This window comes from Cuculus canorus, chromosome Z (assembly GCF_017976375.1).
Source record: "Cuculus canorus isolate bCucCan1 chromosome Z, bCucCan1.pri, whole genome shotgun sequence".
Taxonomy (NCBI): domain Eukaryota; kingdom Metazoa; phylum Chordata; class Aves; order Cuculiformes; family Cuculidae; genus Cuculus; species Cuculus canorus.
Genome location: NC_071441.1, coordinates 60,343,473 through 60,370,855, shown reverse-complemented (window position 1 = coordinate 60,370,855; position 27,383 = coordinate 60,343,473). Strand labels below are relative to the sequence as shown.

Here is a 27,383-nt window from a genome sequence, read left to right as displayed (position 1 = left end):
AGAGATGACTGACTAGAAATGGTAGGAATCTTGTCTTTGACAGTGATGGGTCTAAGTGGTAAGTGAGTTATGGTTTTGCATGCATGCTTTTGGTGAGTCACAGCCACAGGGGCAACTTTATTATGAATAGCTAGGCAGGTTTTTTTATTTGATACCCTCCTATCCAAACATTAATTCATTTCATGAGACACTTAGTGAAGTGTGGTTAGGACTCCCTTTCACATCTGTTCAGAAGCTGTATTTGAGGTAAGTCAGGAGATCTGGTTAAGCATTGCTTCTAGCTGTGAGCACATTAAACTTGAAGCTGTTAAAAATGCTGAAGTTGTTGTTTGTGACCTGTAAGACTCAAAATAATGCAGAGCCTCTGAAGAGGGAAAGGTAGTTTCTTGTGATGTGTTTTCTCAGAAACACTGAACTCAAGCTTTGTTGAGGTTCCTGATGGAGGGCTAAAGCCAGAGAATGTGGGTTTATTTTATTTCAGAATTTATGATAGCCTGGTCCTGTTGTTCAGAGTGTTCTGCACTTGTTCTCTGGTGAAAGTACAAGTAGGGCAGGTTCTGTAGTTTAGTCATTTCTGTTGTACCTTCTTTGGATAGTATTAGGTATTGCATGGATATTTCCTCATAACGTAATACAGCGTAAGTGAACTTCACATTTTTCACTTGAATGAATTGGTGCTCAGTACAGTAATCAGTATTCACAGGAAAAATGATCTGTGAATGTATTTCAAAGTGAAAAAAGAAATCATGTGGGCTTTTAATGGAAGTATTAAGAACATGATCTTGCTGCTTCTTAGTTGAGCATGTAATATCCTTAAATCAGATCAAGTACTGCATTTTTGTAAAGTTGTCCTTACTGTTTACTCTCAGACTGCTTGAAGATAATGATACAGAGGTGCAGAGTGCATCTTCATATAGCGTTGGAAACAGATGATAGCTGGATGAAATATAAGATGTGCGCTTGTAAGAATGAAGTCTTTCATCACTATGCTGTGTATTGCTTGAGTAAAGTGTTCCTGTCTAGTGATGAGACTACTCGCTGGAAAAAGGCTGTTCTTTTACTGTGTATCCTGTTTGTTAAAGATCTGTGCTTTCTACAGAGGCTTCCTGAGGGCATCACTTGAGCTGTTTTCTGTTGTCATTGCTCGATATACTGCTCCACTGCCATTTGTGTCTTCGTATCAGTTGGTGTTTAAATTCAGTGTTAAAGCTCATTTCTGTAGCTAGTGCTATGCAGTAATTTAAGCATTACACTAATGCGTAGTGAGCTGTGTTTTTTCTGTCAGCTGTTACTATTTCAAATATGTACTCATTCATGCTGAATTGGATTGCACTTAGAAATTTTACAAGAATTTTTTGTTTCAGAAACCAAACTTTTCTGAAATGGAGAGCAAGTAATTTATAACCCCACTTCCCCTTTACCTTTAAAGCTGCTATGCTTCATACAAAACTGTAGAATGGGAGAGAATATCCATACATATAGCTTGTTCTGTGTTAGAGGAAGTTATCTGCAATATGTGGCTTATATATCATAGACTCATAGAATCACTATGTTGGAAAAGACCTCTTAGATCAAGTCCAACCATTCCTGTCAGTGTGTGTATATATATATATGGCTCTGTGTGTGTGTGTGTTTGTATATGTATATACATACATATATATATATATATATATATATATATATATATATATATAGTTGTCACTGGCCAGGATGGAATCCTCTTTTTTCAAAACTTTTTGCCTTAAAACTTGAGTACCTAAGTCTGTGTTATAATTGTAAGAAATCTTGTTCCCTTATAGAAAAGTTGAATGTTTTGTTTGCAAGTAATCCTGCCTTTTTGTTTTCCTTTTATATTATTTATTAATAATTTACATTCTTATTAGCACTTCCACCGTCTCCATTTCAAATAAGTTTGGTGTTGTAATGCAATGTGTCTCTTGACAAGAGTTCAAGTTATTTTTCTGAAGTGGGTGATGAATAGGATCAGATAAAAGCTTAGTGCACCTGCTGTTAGTTGAAAATAGGCTTCATGGAATGCTGGTTTCAAAGAATTTCTTGATCAGGAAGGTTTCTACAGTCTCTGTAGAGTTTCTTACTTCATGAAAGTCAGTCTATGGAGAGTAGCGATTCCCAGTCATTGTAACGTGTGATGGGAATAAAGAAACTCAGGTTTCACCTATGCCGTGCACAGTGACAGAGTATTTAATTCTAGGTACTTCAAAATAGGTGGTCTGGATCTCAGGCCGTTTCTTAAAGGGCTGTCCTGGCGGGGGTAGTATGGTCGGCTTTTTTGAAGACCATCTTTAAGCAACAAGTTTCTGTCCGTGGGGCCACATTGTGCTGGTATGGGATGAGAGGAGATCTCACTAATGTAACTCACCCTGCAGCAGCCCTGAGTGCTCTTTGTTGTACAGGCAAAACAGTGCTTTTTCTGGTTTAACTTGTTTTGATCAGGATGAGGAAGAGAAGCAAAGGAGAGCTGTACTAGAGAGCACAGAGCTTTGCCATGGTGTAACAGGGTTTAGCCTGATGCCGCTTCTGCTAGTATACATGGTGTTTATTGGTTCAGTCTGTCTGATTTTCATTCTGATAAAAGCTCCTTACACTTTGCTTCTGTTTCATAGAAAGTAATGGTTAGATTTTATCAACCAACAGCTATTCTTCTTTTTTTTTTTTTTTAAATTGTAGTTGTGCATTTTTTGGTAGTCTTGCATCCATTAGTTCAAAAAGTTATTTACATATCTCTTCTGATATGTGTTTTTGTGACTCTTTGAACCTGTATGTGAACTGTTAACTGAAAGGCAGATGGTCTGAGATGGTAGATGAGTTGTCTAAAACAGTGGCTGCATGGAAGCTGATGTTTTCTGGAGTGTGGAAATTAAAGACTGAGTTAAGCATGGTTAGTTGATGAATGGAGAGCTAATAAATTATTACACTGTGTAGCTCTGGAACGTGCTGTGGCTTTGTGAAGGTGATGAGAACAATACTTGGCTTTGTATTTGCATGGCACTCTGCATTACTGCCTTTCATTTTTTTCAACCTAATACTTGATCATTTGGAGTAGAAAGTGTTCTGACAAAAGCTGTGTAAACAAAATGAGGTAAGGCTGAATGTTTGAATGGGAACAGTCTAACCTTTAGACTGAAGTGTTCCTTTGTCATGTGTTGCAGTCTGTGGTTTGCCAGGCATCTGCACTTCCTTTTAGTTGATAGGGTACTCATTGTAATTAGGAAAGACTGTTTTGAAGCTAGTGACTGTTGTCACTCCAATTCAATGCGGGCTTCATGACAACATCATCTCTGTCTGCTGAGAAACAGCTTGTTAAATTCACTTCTCAGTTTATGCTTTTTGAAAATCCAGCTTGAACTGAAGCCTTTCTAAGCTTCCAAGACAGCAATCTTCCAAGTCAGAGCAGTCACCTTAGGTTCTGTTTACTTTAAATAAGCAGATTAGAGAGGAGAGAAAAGCTGATGATCTGCATAGAGCCTCAGTCCCTTGGGATTGTTCAATGAATGAAACAGATTATCTGAAAAATGGTGATGTCTTAAAAATATTGTTTACTGGAAATAAGTAAGCTGTGAGAGTGAACATGTAGAAGTGTGATAACTTTGAAACAAAGGTTTGACATTACATCAGTTTTGACTGGAAGCTTGTGTTAGCTTTGTGGGTCAATTCTGTGACAACAAACAAAAACCTCGAGTTCTAAGGACACTTTTTATTTTTTTTCCCCAGGTGGTATCATGGAAAACTTGACAGAACGATTGCAGAAGAACGTCTTCGGCAAGCAGGAAAGCCTGGAAGTTACCTTATTAGAGAGAGTGATCGGAGACCAGGTTCATTTGTCCTTTCATTCCTTAGTAAAACAAATGTCAATCATTTTAGGTAAGAATTAAATGTTTTATTTTAAAATGCTGTAATCTGTTAATTTTTTGTTTTAGAACACACAAAAAAGACAAACTGGAAACAGTCACCGTATTGTAGCTGAATATTTTTGACTCTTCTTGCATGGTACAACTTCCTGCTTGTGTCTTAATTCTTTTAAAATATGCTGCTTAAAGCCTGCTTTATAAGCTAAAGAACAGAAATGTGAGGAAACCAGCAACATCTGGATGAAGAAGTTGTGTGTCTGAAGAAGTTGTGTGTCTGAAGAAGTTGTGTGTCTGAAGAAGTTGTGTGTCTGAAGAAGTTGTGTGTCTGAAGAAGTTGTGTGTCTGAAGAAGTTGTGTGTCTGAAGAAGTTGTGTGTCTGAAGAAGTTGTGTGTCTGAAGAAGTTGTGTGTCTGAAGAAGTTGTGTGTCTGAAGAAGTTGTGTGTCTGAAGAAGTTGTGTGTCTGAAGAAGTTGTGTGTCTGAAGAAGTTGTGTGTCTGAAGAAGTTGTGTGTCTGAAGAAGTTGTGTGTCTGAAGAAGTTGTGTGTCTGAAGAAGTTGTGTGTCTGAAGAAGTTGTGTGTCTGAAGAAGTTGTGTGTCTGAAGAAGTTGTGTGTCTGAAGAAGTTGTGTGTCTGAAGAAGTTGTGTGTCTGAAGAAGTTGTGTGTCTGAAGAAGTTGTGTGTCTGAAGAAGTTGTGTGTCTGAAGAAGTTGTGTGTCTGAAGAAGTTGTGTGTCTGAAGAAGTTGTGTGTCTGAAGAAGTTGTGTGTCTGAAGAAGTTGTGTGTCTGAAGAAGTTGTGTGTCTGAAGAAGTTGTGTGTCTGAAGAAGTTGTGTGTCTGAAGAAGTTGTGTGTCTGAAGAAGTTGTGTGTCTGAAGAAGTTGTGTGTCTGAAGAAGTTGTGTGTCTGAAGAAGTTGTGTGTCTGAAGAAGTTGTGTGTCTGAAGAAGTTGTGTGTCTGAAGAAGTTGTGTGTCTGAAGAAGTTGTGTGTCTGAAGAAGTTGTGTGTCTGAAGAAGTTGTGTGTCTGAAGAAGTTGTGTGTCTGAAGAAGTTGTGTGTCTGAAGAAGTTGTGTGTCTGAAGAAGTTGTGTGTCTGAAGAAGTTGTGTGTCTGAAGAAGTTGTGTGTCTGAAGAAGTTGTGTGTCTGAAGAAGTTGTGTGTCTGAAGAAGTTGTGTGTCTGAAGAAGTTGTGTGTCTGAAGAAGTTGTGTGTCTGAAGAAGTTGTGTGTCTGAAGAAGTTGTGTGTCTGAAGAAGTTGTGTGTCTGAAGAAGTTGTGTGTCTGAAGAAGTTGTGTGTCTGAAGAAGTTGTGTGTCTGAAGAAGTTGTGTGTCTGAAGAAGTTGTGTGTCTGAAGAAGTTGTGTGTCTGAAGAAGTTGTGTGTCTGAAGAAGTTGTGTGTCTGAAGAAGTTGTGTGTCTGAAGAAGTTGTGTGTCTGAAGAAGTTGTGTGTCTGAAGAAGTTGTGTGTCTGAAGAAGTTGTGTGTCTGAAGAAGTTGTGAATAGCCTTAAAGCAACATGCTGTTTTCAGAAGTCAGTCAGAGAGTTTGTTCCGGGTCTGTAGCCATTGTAGTTTGCAGGACATACTTACAGTGCTAGCACATTTGGTTGTTCCCTTAATTTTGGGGGGAGAAAAAAACGCCCAAAACCTCAAAAAGCCAAGAAGAATCAAAGAGGTCATGTATTTAATAATCCAAGGGGTTGCTGGAAACAGCTTTCAGTATGTGTTAGAGTTAGTTGTTCTAAAACGTTTTGTCAGCAATAGAATAAATCTGTCAGTCATCTTCATAGCAACAGACAAATTCAAAGTCAACGTTGCAGCTTCTGAAAGTGGGAATTATTCAGAATTGCAGCATAAGAGCAGCTATGTGCATGGTTTATAAATATAGGAAGCTTTTGTTTGCATCTGCTGTGTGATGGAGTGTGGTCCAGAAGTCCTGGTCCACCACTGAAGGCATAGTTCTAAGTGGAAGACAACGTAGCACACAAATAGTGCCTCATGTTGTGCTCTTCCCATATGAGTTTTCAGTTACAGCTTCTCAGTTGTACTGATGCTCCTTTGGGAGCTGGTTAATGCATAGCAGTAGGTGAAAAGTAAACTGTGCTATTACTGGCTTTCTAGTGCTTTTTTAGTGTCCTGGGTTATCTTTAGTAACTTCTCCTTCTGAAGCCAGTATTGGGGAACTGACCATTAGCTCACACCTAACTTAAAAGTGATTCTGGCATCTCTGGTAGCAAATAGTCTAGTGATTTCCAGTTCCCTAAGGAAGAGGTCCTTGAGAAATATTTCATTCTTAGATCCATAAAACACACAGAGGTATATATTCAAAGGGAATTAATTTAATAATAGTTAATTGATTTAATAATAGTTAATACAGTTCTTCAGAGATTAGACACGTTTTCAGTTTGTTCATTATTAGCTAGGCAGCTCTTACACCCAAGAACAGTGTCACCCTCAAGAATGGCAGACTCGGAGTAATCTCAAGTAAATACAGGGATGCATGTCCTGTGTCCCACAAAGCAGAACTGCTGTTTCCACCAAAGCTTGATCTTTGTCAGTTGCAGCCTACAGTAAATGACTGAAACTTCCGTTACTTGGCTATGTCCCTCACATTTTGTTTCCTGAAAGCATTATTTTTCACATTAAACTCTCCTTAAAAGTGAACAGTTTTTAAGAATTCTTTGTTGTGTTAAACTACTGAAATGGGTTCTTAAGTTGTTTTTTTTTCCCCGTCAGTTAGCAAATTTTTAAATTGGCTCTAAGAAGAAACTTTGATTGTTTCGAAGTAGTTTCTTAATTCTAATATGGATACTAAACTAACTGTAAGAAAGTGACTAAAATTTTGAAGGTGATTGTCTGCATTGTATAATCGAGTATAGTTGAAACATTTTAATATTTTGTTAAATTTATATAATCCTATCGTAAAAGGTGTATGTCCTGCATTATACAGTATATATACAGTAATATTGCTGTTGTGTCTCTTGGTGCATTATTTCAGCTTTCCAGGACACTCATGATTACTTTATGCTGTTTAGTGTCATTTAGTTTCAGCAGATGTGCTGTCTTTTTTGTGAATCGGCACTTCCTTCAGAGTCTTAAAACACTGGTGTGTTGTTTGATATATTTGTAACCTTTGAAAATTCCATTAGATAAGATTTACTTACTAATTGTTTTTAAAGAGCTTGTGGTGCTGCATTTTGCTGAAAGTGAGAACTACGTTAACAATTTAACTAACATTATCTTATTATCCACTTTTCTTAAAAAGAAAATTGGCAGCTAAAAATTTTTTCATGTCAAGCTCCTTTTCTTTTTTAACAGGATTATTGCCATGTGTGGAGACTATTACATTGGTGGACGTCGTTTTGCCTCACTCTCAGACCTAATTGGTTATTACAGTCATGTGTCCTGTTTGCTGAAAGGGGAAAAGCTCTTATATCCAGTAGCACCTCCGGAGGCAAGTAGTAAAATTTTTAAGTGTCATTTACTTAAATACTAGTATCTTTAATCATAGTTTCCTCTGGAAAAAGCGTTGTAGAAAGTTTCCTGTATTTCTACGTAGGCTGAGCTTGTGTTGAGGTATAAGAAATATAAAAATGCATTCTTTCTGACACAAAGTACTGATTAAGAAAGAAAGTTGCTGTTTAATGAAAATGTGATGAGAAAAACAGATATCATGTCTTGCTTTTATCTCCAAATATACTAATAGCACTGTAAGTAAGTAGAGATTAACAAGAAAATATATGTTTCTTGGCTAGTAAAGAGCACTGTTGTAATGAAACCTTTGTTGTTTTGTGATATTTTGTATATATGACAGTGGTTTCAGAGTAGCTCTCCTGGAAATAACAATAGTTTCTGAAAATCTGGCTCCTTTCACATGCCCATCCTTAAAACAATATAAGTAATTAAAACAAACCAAAAGACTGCGTAGCGCCCCCACCAGACAAAACACAAAACCTGAATAAAGGTGTTTCTGAATGTAGAACTTATGGAAATTTCTAGGTGGAATGAAGTTTAAAAGTATACTCCTATGTGAATTTAATGTTGAAGATGACAAACATACGTTATTTGTCATGCTGCAAGACAAAGTGAGAACTGTTGTAGCTAGCTATGAATTATGTTTTCCTAGCTCTCAGTGGTTTGGAGATCTGAAAATTTAAAACTGGCAAGGAGGATATAAGTGACTGACACCAGTCCTGTGCCTCAGAGTAGTGTAACACTGGGGTCAAGAATTCTACATTAGAAAGAGGGAAAAGTGTTACCTTTGCTCTCTTCTCTTAAATTGCAGCCTGTGGAGGATAGAAGGAGAGTTAGAGCAATTCTACCTTACACCAAAGTGCCAGAAACTGATGAAATAAGGTATGTTTTAATAATAGTAACAGTTGTGAAATTCTCAAGAGTATTTATGAATACTGCTGATTTAAGTATGTGTTCATATGCAAATACTGTCCAGTTGCATCTTAGACTTAACTCAGTTAGGCTAAAGAATGATGCATCTCTGTTTTTCAATTGGAAATAGCAATGAGACAATTCTAGATGTATTTCTTTTTATTAGTGGTAAGAGAAATTACACTAAGTTTAGAAAACAAAGTTGGTAATGTTATAATTTTGGAGTATGTTTTATAAAGCCCTGCATTTTTATCTGAGAGGATGAGTTCAAGTAAGAAGTAATTCTGTGCAGAAATGCGTTGTGTAAGTATGTGAAGTAAAAGAACTAGGCTTTTTTCCTGAACTGCCTGCAAGATTTAACTAGTAGCAGGTGAATAGTTCAAGCTAAGTTCAAACCTAGTCTGAGCACCAGAAAGGGAACATGAGCTTTGGCTAGTCATAAAGAAAAAATTAAGAACTTTAAAGTATTCATTTTCATATGTGTGCTTAGAAACTTGGTAACTGTTCTGTCTAAGTTATCTTTACTTCTCTATCTATAAAATGGAGCAAAAATGATTCTACCTTCCTTTCTCATCCTACCCTCCTTTTGGAGACAGTCTGTACTGAACAAATGATACTTCTAAATATGTAATCTCGCATAATTTTAAGATCTTAAAAAAATTATTGAACTGAAGGCTTATCTCTCATGTTCTTAGAATCGTATCATGGAATCATAGAATGGTTTAGGTTGGAAGAGACCTTTCCTGTTCACTGTTACTTCCTTTCTAGCATTCATGCCTCGTTAATTTCTTAAGGTTTGTCTGTATTTCTGGCTTTTCTTGAATTTTCATGGTACGCCACGTGGAAATGAAACAAAACCAACAGTCTGTATCCACTAGAAAAGAATTTGCTTAGTACCTGGAATTGATGGTGCTTCCTTGAGATATCAGAATTACTCTTTTCCAGATGGAAAAGTAGGAGGGTTTGAAAGAGATTTGTAATGATTTCTAATCTGATATCTAATGAGACAGTTTGAGTTGTTCAAGTTTCTTACACATGAATTGTATTGATAACTGGGTTGTTTTTAGGAGCATTCGCCTAAGATGCAATGAAAGGTGTGGGAGCTTTGTATCCTCATTGGGGTGGAAATTTATCCCAAGGCTCACAGTCCGGTCATATCTGACCTCTTTAAAGAATGCTATGAGGATATCTGTCTTTGAGATTATGTCTTTATTAAGCAGATGAGAAGGTGGCAAGACAGAGAAGGAACACTAATTGTATATTCCAAGTAAGGCTTCCTACTATGTGAAAGGATAAAAAGATAATTACATATTTTATTGCACCTACCAATTTAAAAGGAAAAAGCATTTTATTACTTTCCTATCATTATAAAAATTGCAAAAATATATAACTTCTTTCTTTCTTTTAGGATACAGCAAAAATGCAAAGTCCTGTGCTTGAATTTTGAGGTCCATATGGCTAAAACAGTTCTGTTCTGGCATAGCTGAGACTAAAGCTCTCAGGTTGCTCTAGTTCAAATTAATGTGCTCTTGGAGACTTTATTCATTTCAGAGAATCTTGACTTAAAATTTTAATCTCATAGTTAATAAACAGAAAATTTGAAGTATTACAAGGTTAATTTCAGCCTCTGTTCCGTGCAGTAACTTAACGTATAGTTCTTTGTAACAGAGCTGATGGTGGGTGTTCTTGCCATTTGTCACGCATTCTTAGGATTTATGTTCATTAGCAGTTGAATTTATTCTGTTTTCAATAATGGTTTGTTGGGTTATGTTTTTTAATTCTTATTGTTTGCTTTGGGCTTGAGTTAATGGTTTTTCTGTTAGCTTGCCTCAAATGAGAGAAATACTGTAGAAATTTGCTATGTGATTTTAGACTGAAATAGTGGTCATTGAGCATCAATACTTCATTGCTATTTCCTGTACTCTGATGCATTGTCAGACTTGATTGAGAAGTCTTGCTGTACTACAGTGAAAGGCTTTCATTTGACCTGAGTTTGAGATGACACTGGGGGATTAACTTAGAGTAACCTTCCAGAAATTTAACTCCCTTGGACATGTTAATGCTTTTTATTTTTGCATTTCTTGTAGCTAATGGCAAGGTTTCTCTGGTAACTCTTCTGTACTCTCCTTGTAAAACTTGTCTTCCTATGTGAGGACATGAAGAATGGATATTCCACAGTTATATATTTGGTTTTCGATGAAAGCAGTAGTATTTTTTTATAGGCTATTAGATTTATCTTACTAAGGTTATTTTACTTGTTTTGTATTTGATCCTTCTTGACAAAAGAACAATATTACTGCCTTCTAATATTGTAATGACTGTGTTTTTACTATTTTTGTGGTGTTATTTTTGTTTTATACATCCTTAGCACGCTTTAAAGTTGACAGAACTGAAGCATGTATTTGCTGTAAGTGTAAATCAGAAGTATAAGTACTCATAAACAGTAAGCGCTTAAACTGTGAGGAAAAATACAGAAGGTGTGCTCAGGATGTCAGTTCGTGCATTTTTCATAAATAGGTTTCCTGAATGTTTTGCTGAATTTATACTCAGAAATGCATTTATATTATATCTCTGATTCAAATCTTGCTGTAACTCTCTTCAGTTTTCTTAAAGGAGACATGTTTATTGTCCATAATGAATTGGAAGATGGCTGGATGTGGGTTACAAACCTGCGGACAGATGAACAAGGTCTTATTGTAGAAGACCTGGTAGAAGAAGTGGTAAGTGATTTTATATTCAGATTTCTTAAATAAATGTCTTCAGTTTATATTCAAATTGCTTAGATTCAATAATATTGAAATAAACCAAAGAAGTGACATTTAATTGCCTGTTTTCAAAATATGTATTTTTTTAAACCTAGTTAGTGGATTTACCACTTGAAAAATAATCTAACAAACCTTTAAGCATAATTCAATATCAAGACAGTGCTTATCCCCGAATTTTCACCTGGTGAATGAAGATGACAACTCTTTTCACAGAACTGCAGTGAGGCCTTTAGTTAAAAAAGTGTCTCAGACCCTTGATGTTTTTTCTACAGGTTTTAATCTATGAAGTTTATTTTTCTAAACTGAGCTGTAGTGTTACTGTGCGCTTAATATGTTAATTTTTTTTCATTAGGGAAGAGAAGAAGATCCACATGAAGGCAAAATGTAAGGATTTTTGTTTTGTTACTAAAAGCAATCGTAACTGTTTGTAGACTTCAGCCATGAGATTTTTCCAGTTTGGAGAAGGTGAACTAAAGAGATTTATTTCTTCAACATGACTTTTTTTTTCTATAGTAGCTGCTGAAGATGCATGGATAGTTAAAATTAAAGAGTCCTGCAGTAGGTATGCCTATTGCTAATAGGTTTTGCAGTGTTAGAATCTTAGATGAGTCCCTGTATGATCACTTTCAGCCAAAATATGCACAATGGAGTATTTTTGCCTTAGAGGTAACCTTTTTTTCAGATCTGCACAACTCTTAAGTTCTGGAGAGACAGCAAATTAGACAGCATTGCCATTAGGAAAATAGTAGTGTGATAGTTATAGCTTGTCTCTGTCAGCTTCACTTAAGCTCTGGAGAAGAGAAGGGTCTTGGGAGACCTTATATCAGCCGTCCAGTACTTGAAGGACGGTACCAGAAAGCTGGGGAGGAACTGTTTACAAGGGCCTGGAGTGATAGTACAAGGGGGAATGGCTTTAAATTGGAAAAGGGAAGATTTAAATCGGGCATTAGGAAGAAACGCTTCACAATGAGGGTGGTGAGGCACTGGAACGGGTTGCCCAGGGAATTTGTGGCTGCCCTATCCCTGAAGGTGTTCAAGGCCAGGTTGCATGGGGCTTTGAGCAACCTGGTCCAGCGGAAGGGGTCCCTACCAGTGGCATCGGGGTTGAAGCTGGATGGTCTTTAAGGCTCCTTGCAACCCAAACCACCCGTGATTCTATATTTGTTCCCTTTGCTTAAATACTTGCAGTTTTTTTAAAAGCTTGGCTAATATTTAGAATCAACAACGTATTCTTATGTCAGACTGTTGGTAGATTATTTTCAGCAGTGAAGATGAGTGGCAAAAGAAAGTTCCAAGAAGTTTATCATGGACTGATTATTTTATGTCCTCCATTTGCTTGCCATACTTGCACCTCCTGCTTTCCTTCTATTGCCCAGTTTGCAGTCTCCAAGAGGCTGATGGCTGAAGGAGACGTTTCTTGTTACCTTAATAGGAGAAAGAAAATCACTGGTGTATTTGTTTACTTTTCGCTAGTGTTCTGCTAGTCCATCTGCTAGGGATGCCTTCAAACAGTTTTATTTGCAAAGCAGTTCATTGCAGATGCTTGGAGCTTTGGTACTGTCTGTCCACAGTTATTTGTGCTACTTGGGGAGACAGTGATTCAAACATTCCAGCAGGCAGAAGTTTTCCTCTAAAGGTATTACAGGACGGAACTAGAGTTCTTTTCTCATGAAAAAGACCTTATTTTTAGCTTTCATTTAAAGAAGGGAATAAGTTATTGAGTTGTAGCATGTCAAGCCGTCCTGTATAATTTTAAGTATAGGAGTGACACTGAACAGAAGCTGCTAAGGTTTTTTAGGACATGGCTCTGACACAGGACTCTAGGGAAGACACAAGGTGTGAGATCAAAGCAGTTTGTGTTCAATAATCTAGCAAAGCTAGGTTTTATTTCCATAGCTTCTTGCAAAGTTCAGTTTCAGATTTTCTATACAGTGTTTAACCTCCGTGTTTGAGCTTTGGATTTTGTGATTCAAGTCAATTGCTCTATGAGATAGACTTTAAATAACACCAAGTAAATTATCTATAATTTAGGTGATTCATTTTAATCTCTAACACACTTACATTTGAATGTTGACTCCCAAGAGTTAGATGTTTATTGGGATGAATTTTATTTATATAGCTGTTAGGGTTTTCTATGCTGTTGATAGAAGAGAATCAGTAAGTTGCATGACTATCTCATCTATATGTATAAGGTCTCTTTAAGTAAAGATCAATTCATAGGTGCCAGAGCCTAGGATATCACTGCAGTCAAAAAAGAGCGATGGTAGTCTTGCTTTCTAATTTCTCTTCATCTTTGTTAAGATGGTTCCATGGGAAGATCTCCAAACAAGAGGCTTACAATTTGCTGATGACAGGTACTTGTATTCCTAACTGAAATACAGTGGTAGTGAAATGGCACAAGGTGACCCTTTTCATATTAAACTGTGGTAAAACATCCTTTAATATGTGAACATAGACGAGTGTCTTAGTCTGACCAGTCCCCGCGGTTTTCACCTTGGTTGAATACTGCAGTGGAAAAAGACTATTGTGGCCATGAGTATTGACTGTTCTCAAGTACAGTTAGTTTAATAATTTGTGATTGAAACATTTTTTTAAATTAATTCATGTGTAGTATGTTATTTTGCTTATTGATGTTTGCATCAAATGCTATAGAGAATATGCTTTCATATACTTTAATTAAAATATACAGAATTTTTAGTTCTCTCGTAATACTAATATTTCTTCAAATACAAAGATCAAGATTTCTTACCCGTGTTGTTACATGGCATGCTTCAAATATAGGAACAGAAATTGTTAATTTTTGAAAACGTGTTGTCAAACATTTTTTTGTGTGCTTTCGTAAAGAGATGACAAAGATGTGGCTAAGTTCCCAGGTACAGCTAAATCACTTTGCATTAATTTTGGCAGTTTAGCACTCAGTTTGTTTAGTTTAAGATCCCTGCTGGGGCTTACATCAAAGACGTTACATTTCTTCAAGTGTGCAGTTCTTGGTATTTTATGTGGGAATAGACTTGCATGTAACATTAAGATTAGTAACACTGCTGTGTTATCTTTCCAGTTGGTCAGGTGTGTGGTTTTCTTGTGAGGCCTTCAGATAATACTCCTGGGGATTATTCACTGTATTTTCGGACCAGTGAAAATATTCAGCGTTTCAAGATATGTCCAACCTCAAACAATCAGTTTATGATGGGAGGCAGATACTATAATAGGTAAGGTTTAACAGTTAACAGAGTTGTATGTGTTTTTATGTGTGTAAAGAATTGGTATAACTTGCTCCAGGTAATTATTAACTGCTGCAATTATGACTTAATATTGGTCATAGTTTTCTTAATGGTATACTAACCATTTTGCCTAACTTGCTTACTAGTTGCTTGTAACTGAGTAGGTTCTTAAAGCTTGCAGAAGCCTAAGCATCATTTGTTTTTTCTGAGTTATTGTCCTTCTTTCTGGAAACCAGCCATAAGTTGTAGATTGTATGGATTATGTGTGGATCTGTAAATAGGAGAATGCTGTTTTTTTATGGAAGCTGCTATTTCCATTCTTGTCTCTTTGAAAATGGAAAACAAAAATGTCGATCTCAGACATTCAGTACTGTTTTCAAATAATAGAAATGTGTATTTACAGGAATGAGGAAAAAGTACCTTCCCTACTGGAAAAAGATGTTAAGTTTTGTTGTAATGTATGTATTATGCCTGGTTCAGATGTATAGATCATTTAGAGTGAGCAGACTTGGGATGCATTTGATTGCTCTTGATACAAAACCGCAGTAATTTGTAGAAAAAGAAGTAACGAGATTGGCTTCCCCTTTTGTGGGAGAAGCCATCAATACAGCTCTATCCAAGAAAATTGTGGAACCATAGGATGGTTTTGGTTGGAATAGATCTTTCAAGACCAAGTCTAGCCATCAGTCCAGCACTAAGTCTACCACTAGACCATGTCCCCAAGTAATGACATCCACTCGTCTTTTAAACACCTCCAGGGATGGTGACTGCCTTTCAGTAAAGCAATTCCTCCTAATATCCAACCTAAATCTCCCCTGGTGCTTCTTGAGGCCATTTTGCCTTGTCCTGCCACTGGCTACCAGGGAGAAGAGACCAACCCCCACCTCACTACAACCTCCTTTCAGGCAGCTGTACAGAGCAGTAAGGAAGGCTTTGCCTCAGTTGTCATCTCTGCAGACTAAACAACCCCACCTCCCTCAGCTGCTCCTCATAAGGCTTGTTCTCCAGCCCCTTCAGCAGCTTTGTTGCTTTTCTCTGGTCATGCTCCAGCATCTTGATACCTTTCGTGTAGTGGGGGGCCCAAAGCTGAACACAGGATTTGAGGTGTGGCATCAACAGAGCTGAGTACAGGGCAAGGAAAATCTTAGTTTTAGCATTATCACAGACGCAACACTTCTCAGCAGTGAAAACTTGCCTCCCTCCTTCTAGCAGAGTTTGTTGACTGCTTCATGGAATTGGCACTTTTCTAGAATTGCTCACTTAACAGCCAGCGCATTGTTCATCCCAATAGAGAATGTCTCTTGTTTCCAGCTTGTTTTTTCAGTGAGTAGACATCCAGCAGCTGATGTGTCTGCATAAACGTTGAGGTCTCCTCACTAGCAAATTAAGTGGATTTTTTCTTAGGACTTCAAATGGACAGTAGCGTGAGGCATATGAATCTGTGCGTATCCCATACTCAGGCTGCTTGAATGCTTTCTGCGTTAATCAGTCTGACCTCCAGGCATCCTCAGTGAAACCTGAGCTAGCTGCAAGTGTGAGCCTTGCACTGATGTAAATGCTCTTCCCTAGTTACATAGCTGATGAGGATGACGGCAGGCCAGGAGCCCCCAGCCTAGGTGATGTCAAACAAATCAGCAAATTAGTGGAACTCTTACTAGTCTCAAATGGGTTTGCAGCATTATTTAATGTACCTTCAGAAATTTACTTAATTAAGTTAGTTACTATTTTAGGTTATTACTATTGTTACACTACTAGTAGATTTTAGAATCATCCTTGAGGGAGGAGATTTTCCCCCCTCTGCTCCACTCTCGTGAAACCCCACCTGGAGTCCTGTGTCCAATTCTGGAATCCCCAACAGAAGAAGGATATGGAACTATTGGAAGAGATCCAGAGTAGGCCACGGAGATGATTAGAGAGCTGGAGCACCTCTGCCATGAGAGCAGGCTTAGAGAGTTGAGGTTGTTTAGCCTGGAGACGAGAAGGCTCTGGGGAGACCTTATAGCAGCCTTCTAGTGCCTCAAGGGGCCACAGGAAAGCTGGGGAGGGACTGTTTAAAAAGAGGGAATGGCTTTAAATTGGAAGGGGGAAGGTGTAGATGAGACATTAGGAAGAAATTCTTCATGATGAGAGTGGTGAGGCCCTGGCACAGATTGCCCAGGGAAGTCCTGACTGCCCCATCCCTGGAGGTGTTCAAAGCCGGGCAGAATGGGCTTTGAGCAGCCTGGTCTGATCGGAGGTGTCCCTGCCCATGGCAGGGGTTTTGAAACTGGGTGGGCTTTAAAGTTCCTTCCAACCCAAACTACTGTATGATTCTGTGATTTTACCTGGATTCACCTGAGGTGTGTGTATGAATTACATTCGTCTGAAGAAGACTCGTCCCATGGTGTTGAATGGAAACAAGGTTGTGAAGTTCAGCAGCACTAATACTTGACAAGATGGTATTAGACTTTTTTTCAGTATTTTGGTACCTAGTTTGCTGAGGTCTTCCTCAGTGTGAAAGAGACCCTCCATAGCTTTAAAAGACTATTTCTGTTCATGTTTTGGAGAATTGCTGCTGTGCTCCTAGGCTCACATTCAGTCCAACTTAGTATCAGATGCAAGTTAATGAACTTGCAGGAAGTTCAAACATGTAATGAAGTTCACAGTGCAAGATCATCTTTAAGATCCCTTCCAACCCAAACAATTCTATGGTTCTATGATAATAGGACCACAAAGTGAAGATGCCAACTGCCTGAACTTTGTGATGCAAGATCTACTGCAGTGAGCAATAAATAAGGAGCAGGAAAGAGGCAATAACCTTGTGGGCTTTTTAATTCTTGTATTAGTTCATTTCATGGGGATACTAAGAAAGGAATCTTTAATAAGGTGAAGGCTGAAGTGGTTTTGTTTTGTGGAATAGTTGGAAGTGACTGAAAAACAATAAACAGGGCATTGAAACCAGAACAGAGATACACAAAGCATGAATTTATGCAAGATAATGAAACTAATTTATAAGCATTTCTTAGTGCAGAGTGTTCTGTCTTGTGGCTTATCTAAAAATGTAGTGTTTGTCTTCAGGGTGAAAATTTCAGATTTAAAAAGTGTTGCTTCTTTCTTAAATGCATCTGTTTGACAGTTTCCGTTGTCTGTTTGCTTTTTTTTCTTTATATTAAGCTATTTAAATAAACGCTTACAAGGTGTCTCCTTTGAAACTTGATGCTAGAATTAGACTAGATCTTTACAAAGTTGTCCTTGCTAGTAGAGTATTTTTAATGTTCTGTTACAGTTTTTGTGATAGCACACACAATTTGAAAGTTTTGTAGACTATTAGAAGGCAGTTTTGTTTCAGCTGGTAGATTGGCCTCTATTGTGATGTGGTGAACAGTATGGGTTTAATATTGATTCTTTGTCTTTATAGTTTAATGGTATATAGAATTGTGCTGCTTTTAGTTCTGCTTTTGAAATTCTTTGTTTGAAATGCCAGCTGTTGAAATAACTATAAGCATTAAAATGCAAAAGTTATGCTGTTCATAATAGTGAGATGCTTTTAAAATCATACAGGAAGCAAAGACATGGGGAATCTAGCAAGTCCTATGCTTAGCATTTTAAAATTACTGAAATACTACTGCGATGTAGTATTGGGATACGTCTTTATCTCTGTGTCTCAAACCAAGTTTAACGATTGTTTTTTCTAAATGCATACTTATTTATACATTCCTTGATGCATTTTGTGCAAGTAGGATTTTTGCTGCTGAATGACATTGAAGAAAGCTATGATTCATTTTCCTGTCTCCTAGATAAGTTTTGTGGTCAGACTGATTTTGTGTCTGACGTTTTACATTTAGATAAACTGATCGCTCACGGATTTCCACTCTGTTGTGTACTTGTCTGGAGATACCTGCTATCTTTGTGTTTGCAGTGTTTAGCTTGTTCAGGCATTCAAACTCTTGTAGTGGTAAGGCAGTACGTAAGCGACCATCCAAATTGAGCTCACATGTGGGAGTGGAGGGCTGCAGAGCCAAACCCTTGGTTGCTCCACCAAGGCATAAAGTCCTAGTCTGTATTGTACTCTAATGGCAAAAGGAGTTTTCAAATACAAGCGAGTCTACTCTTCACATTTTGCAAAATTGGAAGGAAATAGGCGCCTGCACCTAATACTGAGGATCTCCTGCTGGCATTTTTAACCGAAAGAGGAGAGAAGGCATTGGTGATTAAGGTATTCTTGATTTGATGAGTGAGAAAATCTTTATAATGCTGTTTTACTTATTACAAGAAGTTGGCAGTAGCTACATGCAAAATACAATGACAGAGTCATTATTTTCTGTAGTGTGGCAGATTTTTATGCAGAAAATGGCATATGTGATTGTTTATCAGCAAAAACTGAAATAAATTACTTGGTTTCAGAAAGAGAAATTCATGTAGTTTTGTGTAATTAAACCAAAATATTTGTGGAAAGATTAACTATTTTATTGGGCATGCGCTAGTTCATAGCTTTAGAATGGGAAAGGAGAGCAAACCTGTTTTGCTTTTGCTTTACTTAAGTGTTTCTGAGATTATTTTTACATTATCAGATATTGTTCCTGTGTTGGACACAACTGTATCCAATTGTAACTGGTCAAAGATTTTCAGTGCTGGATGCCCTGTGAATTATTTTGGCACACGCAAAGTGCGCATGAAATCAGAAGATGCACTCAGTTATGTTTTCTTTTCTATTCAATTATTCAGTTCTTCTTTTATGTTGATATTTTGCATAGGGATGATTGTTTCTGTTGGTTTTCATGTAACTGTTCTACACTACAGTGTAAATTCCAGCAGCAGCAAAAATAAGTCAGTACAACTCAAAAGACTCTTAATTTCATCTTGTACCTGCTGCTACTTCTCTCCTGAGCCTCCCAAGCACAATTACATTCTGAACCTGCTGATTAGAACGCAGACTTCCATGTAGAGAGGTGCTACCAATGGAGTGTTTAACAGGATAGCTCAGTGATTGTTGAGTATAATCTGTATGAGCTCTGCTACAAACCTTTTTGTTTTCTATTCCTATCCTCCTAGAAAGATACAGCTCTGCACTTGTGGTATCTTCCATTCCCCTTCCCTGCTTACTCTAGGAGTTTGAAAATTATATTGCGAATGAAATAGCAATTTTCAGCCTGGTTTAAGAGTTGGTTACACATGTGTGCTACTGCAGGTGGAAAAATCGGTGTCCTTGTTTGGCATTTTAAGCAACTTAATTAAAATATTTTGCGGAGTTTAGAATTAATACATTCTGAATAGGGTTTTGTGAACTTTCTTGACTTGAGTGTATTAGTAAATTCTTATTGCTATAAATGAGATTATGGTGTTTAACAATTGATTTTATTAAAATTTGTGAGGCAGTTTTCTGTGGTTATATGGAAAAGCCAATTCTCAGAGGAAAAAGCCAACTTATTTTAACATTTGAATTTCTTTTTCTTATTGGAACAGTATTGCTGACATCATTGAGCACTATAGGAAGGAACAGATTGTTGAAGGGTATTACCTTAAAGATCCTGTTCCAATGCAGGTAAGATTTCATCTCTGAGCATTTGTTGCAAATCATCATAGAAATCAGTTCATCAACGGCATTATAGTAGAGATACCAATGGTAGTTAGACAGCATCACCTCCAATTTTGATGTTTTCAGTTTGTGTATTTCTTTTGCTTTATCCTCAAAGGCATTCACTTACCAAAGGTTGTCTTGTAGTCAGCAGAAAACACGGTAAGTGCTGTCTGTCCTCTAAGGTTCTGTGCTCTGTGGCTCTGGCCCTGGCCCGTGGTTCAGCAGTTTTGTGCCTTAGTCCCATGTCACGGGGAACCAGGCTGCCCTCCCGTCTTCTGTGTCTGAGGTTTTTCTTCTGCCAGAGGAAACCTGTATGCACAGAAAACTTCATGAATGATTGCAGGGCTCGTTCTAGTGAATCATTGCCCTGTAGCAGAAGTTCATCCTAAGAGACCACCAGTAACAAGCACACCACATCATGTACCTTTTCATAAGCTTGAAGCTAGCATATATATAGCTTATATAAATGACACACTTCTGTTTTGTTCCCTCTTTGTTCCCAAGCTTTCCTCTTTCAGTGGTTAGAAATTTGCCTTTAATTTCCTCCCTAAACAGAGTTATAGTCAATTCATACCTGTTTGAGATCTGTTGTATGAATATGAGAACACTTCTTGTAGCCTCTCTTAGTCAGCTCACTAATCTAAGCATACCAAAGCTGATCCAGTCCATCGGTAGTGTTCTGGTAGTAGCCTTGCTGCCAAAAATTTTGGTGCAAGCTTGCCTTTCTGGAATATGGTGTGTTAACAACGCTGTTGTAGTCACAAACCCAAAACACAGCACCATGGGGGTGCTGCCCTGCTAGATCCATTAACATTGTCCTAGCCTCATTATATCATAGCTCAGTCCTCCTGTGAGTGACTCAGCTGTTCAAGTTTCTCCTCGTGGTATCAGCAGGTGTGACCCCTATGCTATAACAGTAGACTTAAACCTTTTTATTCTGATCTTTCCTGTACCAGTAATTGCCTTGTCAATAGTGCTTCCCAGTTGTTCGCTGCTGTTAACTTATACTTGGTGATGTGGATGGGACAAAAAGCAGATATGAATCCAGAGTCTGCTCCTTGAAGGAATTCGCTACTAACTTCCTTCATGCTTCAGCACTCTGCTTGAATCACGGCAGTCATTGTTTCCATTTTAGCTTTTTTGCATATGCACTTACGGTTCCTGTATTAATGATCTCTGCATTGGCTCATTCTCTGTATGAGAATACTTAAGATTCTTTTAGCCACTTCAGACGTATTTGTGACTCTCTCTGTTCAAAAATTCTGTGGTAAGTGGTGCAATTTATGTTCAGCTTTGTGTTCTCTCCTTTCCACATACTACCATGCTTTTCGATTTTGCAGTCTTGCTTACTTTTAGCATTGGTCTGATAGTTCCTATATCTAATATGAAATTTACTAGTCACTAGTCCTGTTGTTTTGTGGACTTTTGCTTGCATAGTTATGCTATGGACATTGTCTTGAGCTCATAAACATCTGGATGTTGCTTCCATTGTAGGTCCTGTAATGCCTACTAGCATTACCAAAGTATTTTTAATTTTACTTTTGTCATGTTCAAAGTCATAATTTTTGTAGATACATGGGCAGGAGAATAGTAGAATATTTATTATGAGCCAAATCACATTTTGCTTTTCATCAGAATGCTCTTCTCACTGCTTGACAGCCTTGCTTTTCATGTTTTCTTACGGCTAAAGAACTCTTGCTGATCAGCTTCCTCATTAAGGTCAAATTTAGCTTGGCTTTTGGCCGTTCTCATTTGTTACTTGTGTTTCCAGGTACTACAGTTTTCCATATGAATTCATCCTTTTTCTGTTCCCTGTTTCTGCTTTCTTGTTTTGTCTTAAGCTCTACTCAGTTAGGACATGTGAGTTCTAATGAGCTTGATGAGGGGCTGTGCCACTTTGAGTGAGTTGGTTTTGATTGTGTTCCGCACCATTCTTGTTGCTCTCTTGGCTACTCAGTAAAAAAGCTTTGGGAGAAGACAATTAGAAGCAGATAAATCTTCAAAGACTTGCTTAAATGTAACGGAAATCACAGTGAAAGATGCTTCTTTTTATTTAATATGAGAAAAAAGACATAATGTTACTTTGTAGAAGTTGGTTTGTATTGAAAACCTTTTTCTTCTGTCATAATACCGGAAATATGGAAATAGTTCTATTACAGTTCTAGCAAGGGTATTTTATGAAAGATTATATTACTTCATTAAAATGTGTGAGAGAACAATAGTAGTGGGTTGGTAGGATTCACTAAGATGATCCTAGTTGCGGCTTCACAGTATGCAATTTTTTTAATGATGACTTCTGAGCTTAAAATGTGTTTTTCTCACATGTTTACCAGCATCAAGAACAAGTGCTTAACGATACAGTGGATGGAAAAGAAATCTACAACACGATTCGTCGGAAAACAAAGGATGCTTTTTATAAAAATATCGTCAAAAAAGGTTATCTTCTGAAAAAAAGTGAGTTATGTTTACTTCTATAAATTATTTTTTTTTAAAAAAGTTGCAGATGTGGATCATATAATCACAGAATATCTCAAGTTGGAAGGTGTCCATAGGGGTCATGGTATTAACTCCCTGCTCCTCACAGAAGTACCTGAACAAGACCATACGTCTAAGAGCACTGTCCATTTGTTCCTTGAACTGTGGGCAGGCTTGGTGCTGTGACCAAAACTGGGCATTTATACTGACGCTATAACTTAAGTGTGTTTGCCTCTTTTTGTTTCTTCATTTACAAAATTTACATTTCCTTTTAAACAGTATCATAACTTTTTGCTTAACCATAGGTAAAGGAAAGAGATGGAAAAACTTGTACTTCATATTGGAGGGAAATGATGCCCAGCTTATTTATTTTGAAAGTGAAAAAAGAGCCACAAAACCTAAAGGACTCATAGACCTTAGCGTGTGTTCCGTCTATGGAGTACATGACAGCTTGTTTGGCAGGTAGGACACTGGCTTTTAATTCACATATGTAAAGCATGAGAGCTGACTGCAAACAGAGGACAACACATGGCTGGTGAACAAGTAGCCCATACTAGCACTGTGGCTCTCAGCTGTAGGTGGTGGGGATTGCAGGACTGCGTGTAGACAGATGTAGCTGCAGCTTTTTTAGCTGTGGCAACTTGGTTGCTGGCAAGTCTGTATGAACAACTGCTGGTTAGAAATTTCAGAGTTTAATATTAAAGTTTCACTGTAAAGTAAGATGTAATGATGATGCAAGCTTTTTTGCACTGTTACTCTCTAATATGGAATGTTAGGTGTTCCACCTTTCATTTTGCAGAAATTAGAGAATTATGAGTCACAGAATCATAGAATAGTTTGAGTTGGAAGGGACATAAAAGCCCATCCAGTTCGTACCTCCTATGCCATGGGCAGGGACACCTCTGACCGGGCCAGGCTGCTAAAAGTGCACCCAGCCTGGCCTTGAACACTTCCAGGGAAGGGGCAGCCACGACTTTGCTGGGCAACCTGCGCCAATGCCTCACCACCCTCATCATGAAGAATTTCTTCTTGACGTCTAATCTACATCTTCCCCCTTCCAATCTAAACCTGTTCTCCCTCATCCTATCACTCCATGCCTTATAGAAAGTCCCTCCCCAGCTTTCCTGTAGATGCTTTCAGGTACTGGAAGGCTGCTATAAGGTTTCCCTGGAGTCTTCTCTTCTCCAGGCTGTATGACCCTAGCTCTCTCAGCCTGTCCTCGTAGCAGAGGTGCTTCAGTCCTTGGATCATTCTCATGGCCTACTCTGGACCCATTCCAACAGTTCCATATCCTCCTTCTGTTGGGGATTCCAGAACTAGACACAGGACTCCTCACCACAAGAAGGATGTTGAGGCTCTGGAGCGTGTCCAGAGAAGAGCAACAAAGCTGGTGAGGGGGCTGGAGAACAAGTCTTATGAGGAGCGGCTGAGAGAGCTGGGGTTGTTTAGCCTTGAGAAGAGGAGGCTGAGGGGAGACCTTATTACTCTCTACAACTACCTGAAAGGAGGTTGTGGAGAGGAGGGAGCTGGCCTCTTCTCCCAAGTGACAGGGGACAGGACTAGAGGGAATGGCCTGAAGCTCCGTCAGGGGAGGTTCAGGTTGGATATCAGAAAAAAATTCTTCACAGTAAGAGTCATTGGGTACTGGAACAGGCTGCCCAGGGAGGTGGTCGAGTCGCCTTCCCTGGAGGTGTTTAAGGAACGGGTGGATGAAGTACTTAGGGACATGGTTTAGGGAGTGTTAGGAACGGTTGGACTCGATGATCCAATGGGTTCTTTCCAACCTTGTGATTCTGTGATTCTGTGATTCTGTGACTCCAGATGGAGTGTCATGGGAGTGTAGTAGTGGGGCAGAATCACCTCCCCTGCCCTGCTGGCCATGCTTTTTTTATGCAGCCCATGGTACAGTTGGCCTTCTGGACTGCGAGCGCATGTGAACTGATGGTTATAATCCTTTGAACTGACAATTGACAAGATAAAGAAATTTGGCGGTTCCAGAAGATCTACATTCTTTTGACAGATAACCAAGCTAACCTGGTTAGACTGACTGTATAAAGTGCTTGTCTATTCAACAAGTACTTTTGTTAGAGTAGACCAAATTAGTAAGTTAGAATTCCTCAGAAATTGTTTTTGCACAATGACTATGTTCAGAGATATTTTTCACATCAAATCTTCATGGCTGTAATATTTTGATATTCAAAATATGCCAGCTTCAAGAGAGTTCATTTTCATCAAAGAAGTTGACAGTCAAAAATCCTTTGTATCATTGGTAATTAACAAGAAAGAGTTTAAATATTTTTTCATTGGTAGTTACAACCTGTCTCCCCGCCATCCTGTAGGATAGTGTCATACAGAGGAAATAGGTGCTACAAGTGTTAGGAATTCTGGTTATCCTATGTATCTTAGTATTTATTAAAAAATTGTAAATGACAGAATCACAGAATAGTTTTAGTTGGAAAAGATCATTAAGATCATTGAGTCCAACCATCAATCCAGCCCTTCTAAGTCTGCCACTAGACCATGTCCTCAAGTACATCATCTACTTGTCTTTTAAACACCTGTGGGCATGGTGACTAAACCATCTCCCTGCACAGCCCGTTTCAATTCTTGACAGCCCTTTCAGTAGAGGAATTCCTCCTAATATCCAACCTAAATCTTCCCTGGAGAGAAGGGAAAACAAAAATGTCAATCTCAGACATTCAGTACTGTTTTCAAATAATAGAAATGTGTATTTACAGGAATGAGGAAAAAGAACCTTTACTACTGGAAAAAGATGTTAAGTTTTGTTGTAATGTATGTATTATGCCTGGTTCAGATGTATAGATCATTTAGAGTGAGCAGACTTGGGATGCATTTGATTGCTCTTGATACAAAACCGCAGTAATTTGTAGAAAAAGAAATAACAAGAGATTGGCTTCCCCTTTTGTGGGAGAAGCCATCAATACAGCTCTATCCAAGAAAATTGTGGAACCATAGGATGGTTTTGGTTGGAATAGATCTTTCAAGACCAAGTCCAGCCATCAGTCCAGCACTAAGTCTACCACTAGACCATGTCCCCAGGTAAAGACATCCACTTGTCTTTTAAACACCTCCAGGGATGGTGACTCCCTTTCAGTAAAGCAATTCCTCCTAATATCCAACCTAAATCTCCCCTGGTGCTTCTTGAGGCCATTTTGCCTTGTCCTGCCACTGGCTACCAGGGAGAAGAGACCAACCCCCACCTCACTACAACCTCCTTTCAGGCAGTTGTAGAGAGCAGTAAGGAAGGCTTTGCCTCAGTCGTCACCTCTCCAGACTAAACAACCCCACCTCCCTCAGCTGCTCCTCATAAGGCTTGTTCTCCAGCCCCTTCAGCAGCTTTGTTGCTTTTCTCTGGGCATGCTTCAGCATTTTGATACCCTTCTTGTAGTGAGGGGCCCAAAACTGAACTTCTAGTTATTTTTGTGAAAAAAATTCCGAGACAACTAGACAACTGCTTGAAATCAGTGATATTTCATTTCATTCATTTCAAGATGCAGAGACTGGTGCTTTGTTTGGTTGGGTTTTTTTTTTCCCCAATCTTTTTAGTAATTCTGAAAAAAAAAACCCAGTTAAACTTATTGGAAGAGGAGCATAGATAAAGAATGGTAATAAAAACATTACTGAGATGTTCCTTATGTAAGTTCGCAGTTAGGCAGGAAGCTTTGGTGTATATTGTGAACAAGGAACATTTTGGTTTACAGCGACTGTCTCTTAAAACAGCTTCTAAGAAACACTGCTGTGGATTAAAGCATAGCTGTTTGTGAATGGTACTAACTGTAGGTGGAAGGAGATGTGCCAGCTTAGGAAGACATTTGTGAGGAGCTGAAGCTGAGTCAACGTTCCTCCTACATTTTAAGAAGCTGTGAAATTTGCCTTTGTCCTTTTGTCAGAAGCATGGTGAAGTCTAGCTTTGCATGGCTCTTCGGTAGCAGTGATTTACTTAGCCTCAGCCTCTGTGGAATGGCCGCAGGATGCTGCTTCAGCATTTCTCCAAATGGATGGGGAACTGGAGGCTGAAACTCCTTTGCAAATGAAGTAGGATCCTTCATGTAACAATGGTTTGGGGAGAGCTAAGTTTCACTGAGCACAGTGTGGAAGGTCATGAGTGAGGTGTCCACTTTAAATAGCTTGTAATTTAACAAACCATATTTTGGGTTGACTTTGTGGTGAATGAGTAGGGGAACACAAAATGGCAAAGAAGCTCTAATTGCACTTAAGGTTGTAAAGGTTTGTGTCACGTACATTCAGTGATCAGTCTGTGACCTCTTGTACTTTTGATTGAATGTGTCCCACAACTCTTGTGACCAGACAGGGGATTCCTTATATTAATAATGTTTCTTGAAGTCCTGAAAGAATAAATCCTTAATGTATGATTACCGATTTGTGAACTAATGCTGAATCTCTGCTGCTTTTATATTTTTGAGGAATAGTCCTCGTTGACAAGTCTTTTCCTATTTTTTTGCCTTTACCATAAGTCAGCATACATGTTTACTCAGTACAGACCATTCTAAAAGCTTCTCAATATGCTGAGACAAACTAGCTGTGCTGAGGTGTGGTTTTCTTAAAATGACATCATACACGCAAACCAAAACGCAGTTCTGAAGAACCTGAGAAATGTTGTAGTGGGAGTTCTTCCTCTTTCTGTGAGTGATGATACTACACATATACAAATAAAAACTGATGCAACGTCCATTTCTTCTTACAGACAAGCCTCAGAAATGTATTAGGTCAGTATGAGCTTTGTTTTGGCAGAGATCAGCAGGGGGAAGGTGTCTGTTAATACTGCAAAGATTAATAAAACTTTCTTTTTTTTTTTTGTTTATTTTTAAGGCCAAACTGTTTTCAGATAGTAGTTCAGCACTTTAGTGAAGAGCATTACATCTTTTACTTTGCAGGCGAAACTCCAGAACAAGCACAGGTAAGAGCTTTTGTTGGTACATGCAATATAAGTGGTAAATTCCTGTCTTGTGTTTAATGGTACTGTCCTTCTTAAATAGGAAGCAAGTGTATCACAGTTAGTACTTATGTTGTATTAGCAGTGTTATAGTGGAGCAATAGTGAATCCATAAGGGTTACGCTTGATGCTGAGGATCC

General features: G+C 38.3%; 1 protein-coding gene across 1 annotated transcript in view; it reads left to right on the top strand.

Annotated features, from left to right (window-relative positions):
- RASA1 (RAS p21 protein activator 1) overlaps positions 1-27,383 on the top strand; it is a 60,826-nt gene that overhangs the window by 13,324 nt on the left and 20,119 nt on the right. The window contains exons 2-12 of the mRNA XM_009562966.2: positions 3,733-3,882; positions 7,183-7,318; positions 8,150-8,220; positions 10,853-10,970; positions 11,368-11,399; positions 13,317-13,369; positions 14,074-14,224; positions 19,679-19,757; positions 22,127-22,247; positions 22,574-22,730; positions 27,120-27,207. Coding sequence (XP_009561261.2) covers positions 3,733-3,882; positions 7,183-7,318; positions 8,150-8,220; positions 10,853-10,970; positions 11,368-11,399; positions 13,317-13,369; positions 14,074-14,224; positions 19,679-19,757; positions 22,127-22,247; positions 22,574-22,730; positions 27,120-27,207 — 1,156 coding nt within the window. The remainder of the gene's footprint in view (positions 1-3,732; positions 3,883-7,182; positions 7,319-8,149; positions 8,221-10,852; positions 10,971-11,367; positions 11,400-13,316; positions 13,370-14,073; positions 14,225-19,678; positions 19,758-22,126; positions 22,248-22,573; positions 22,731-27,119; positions 27,208-27,383) is intronic.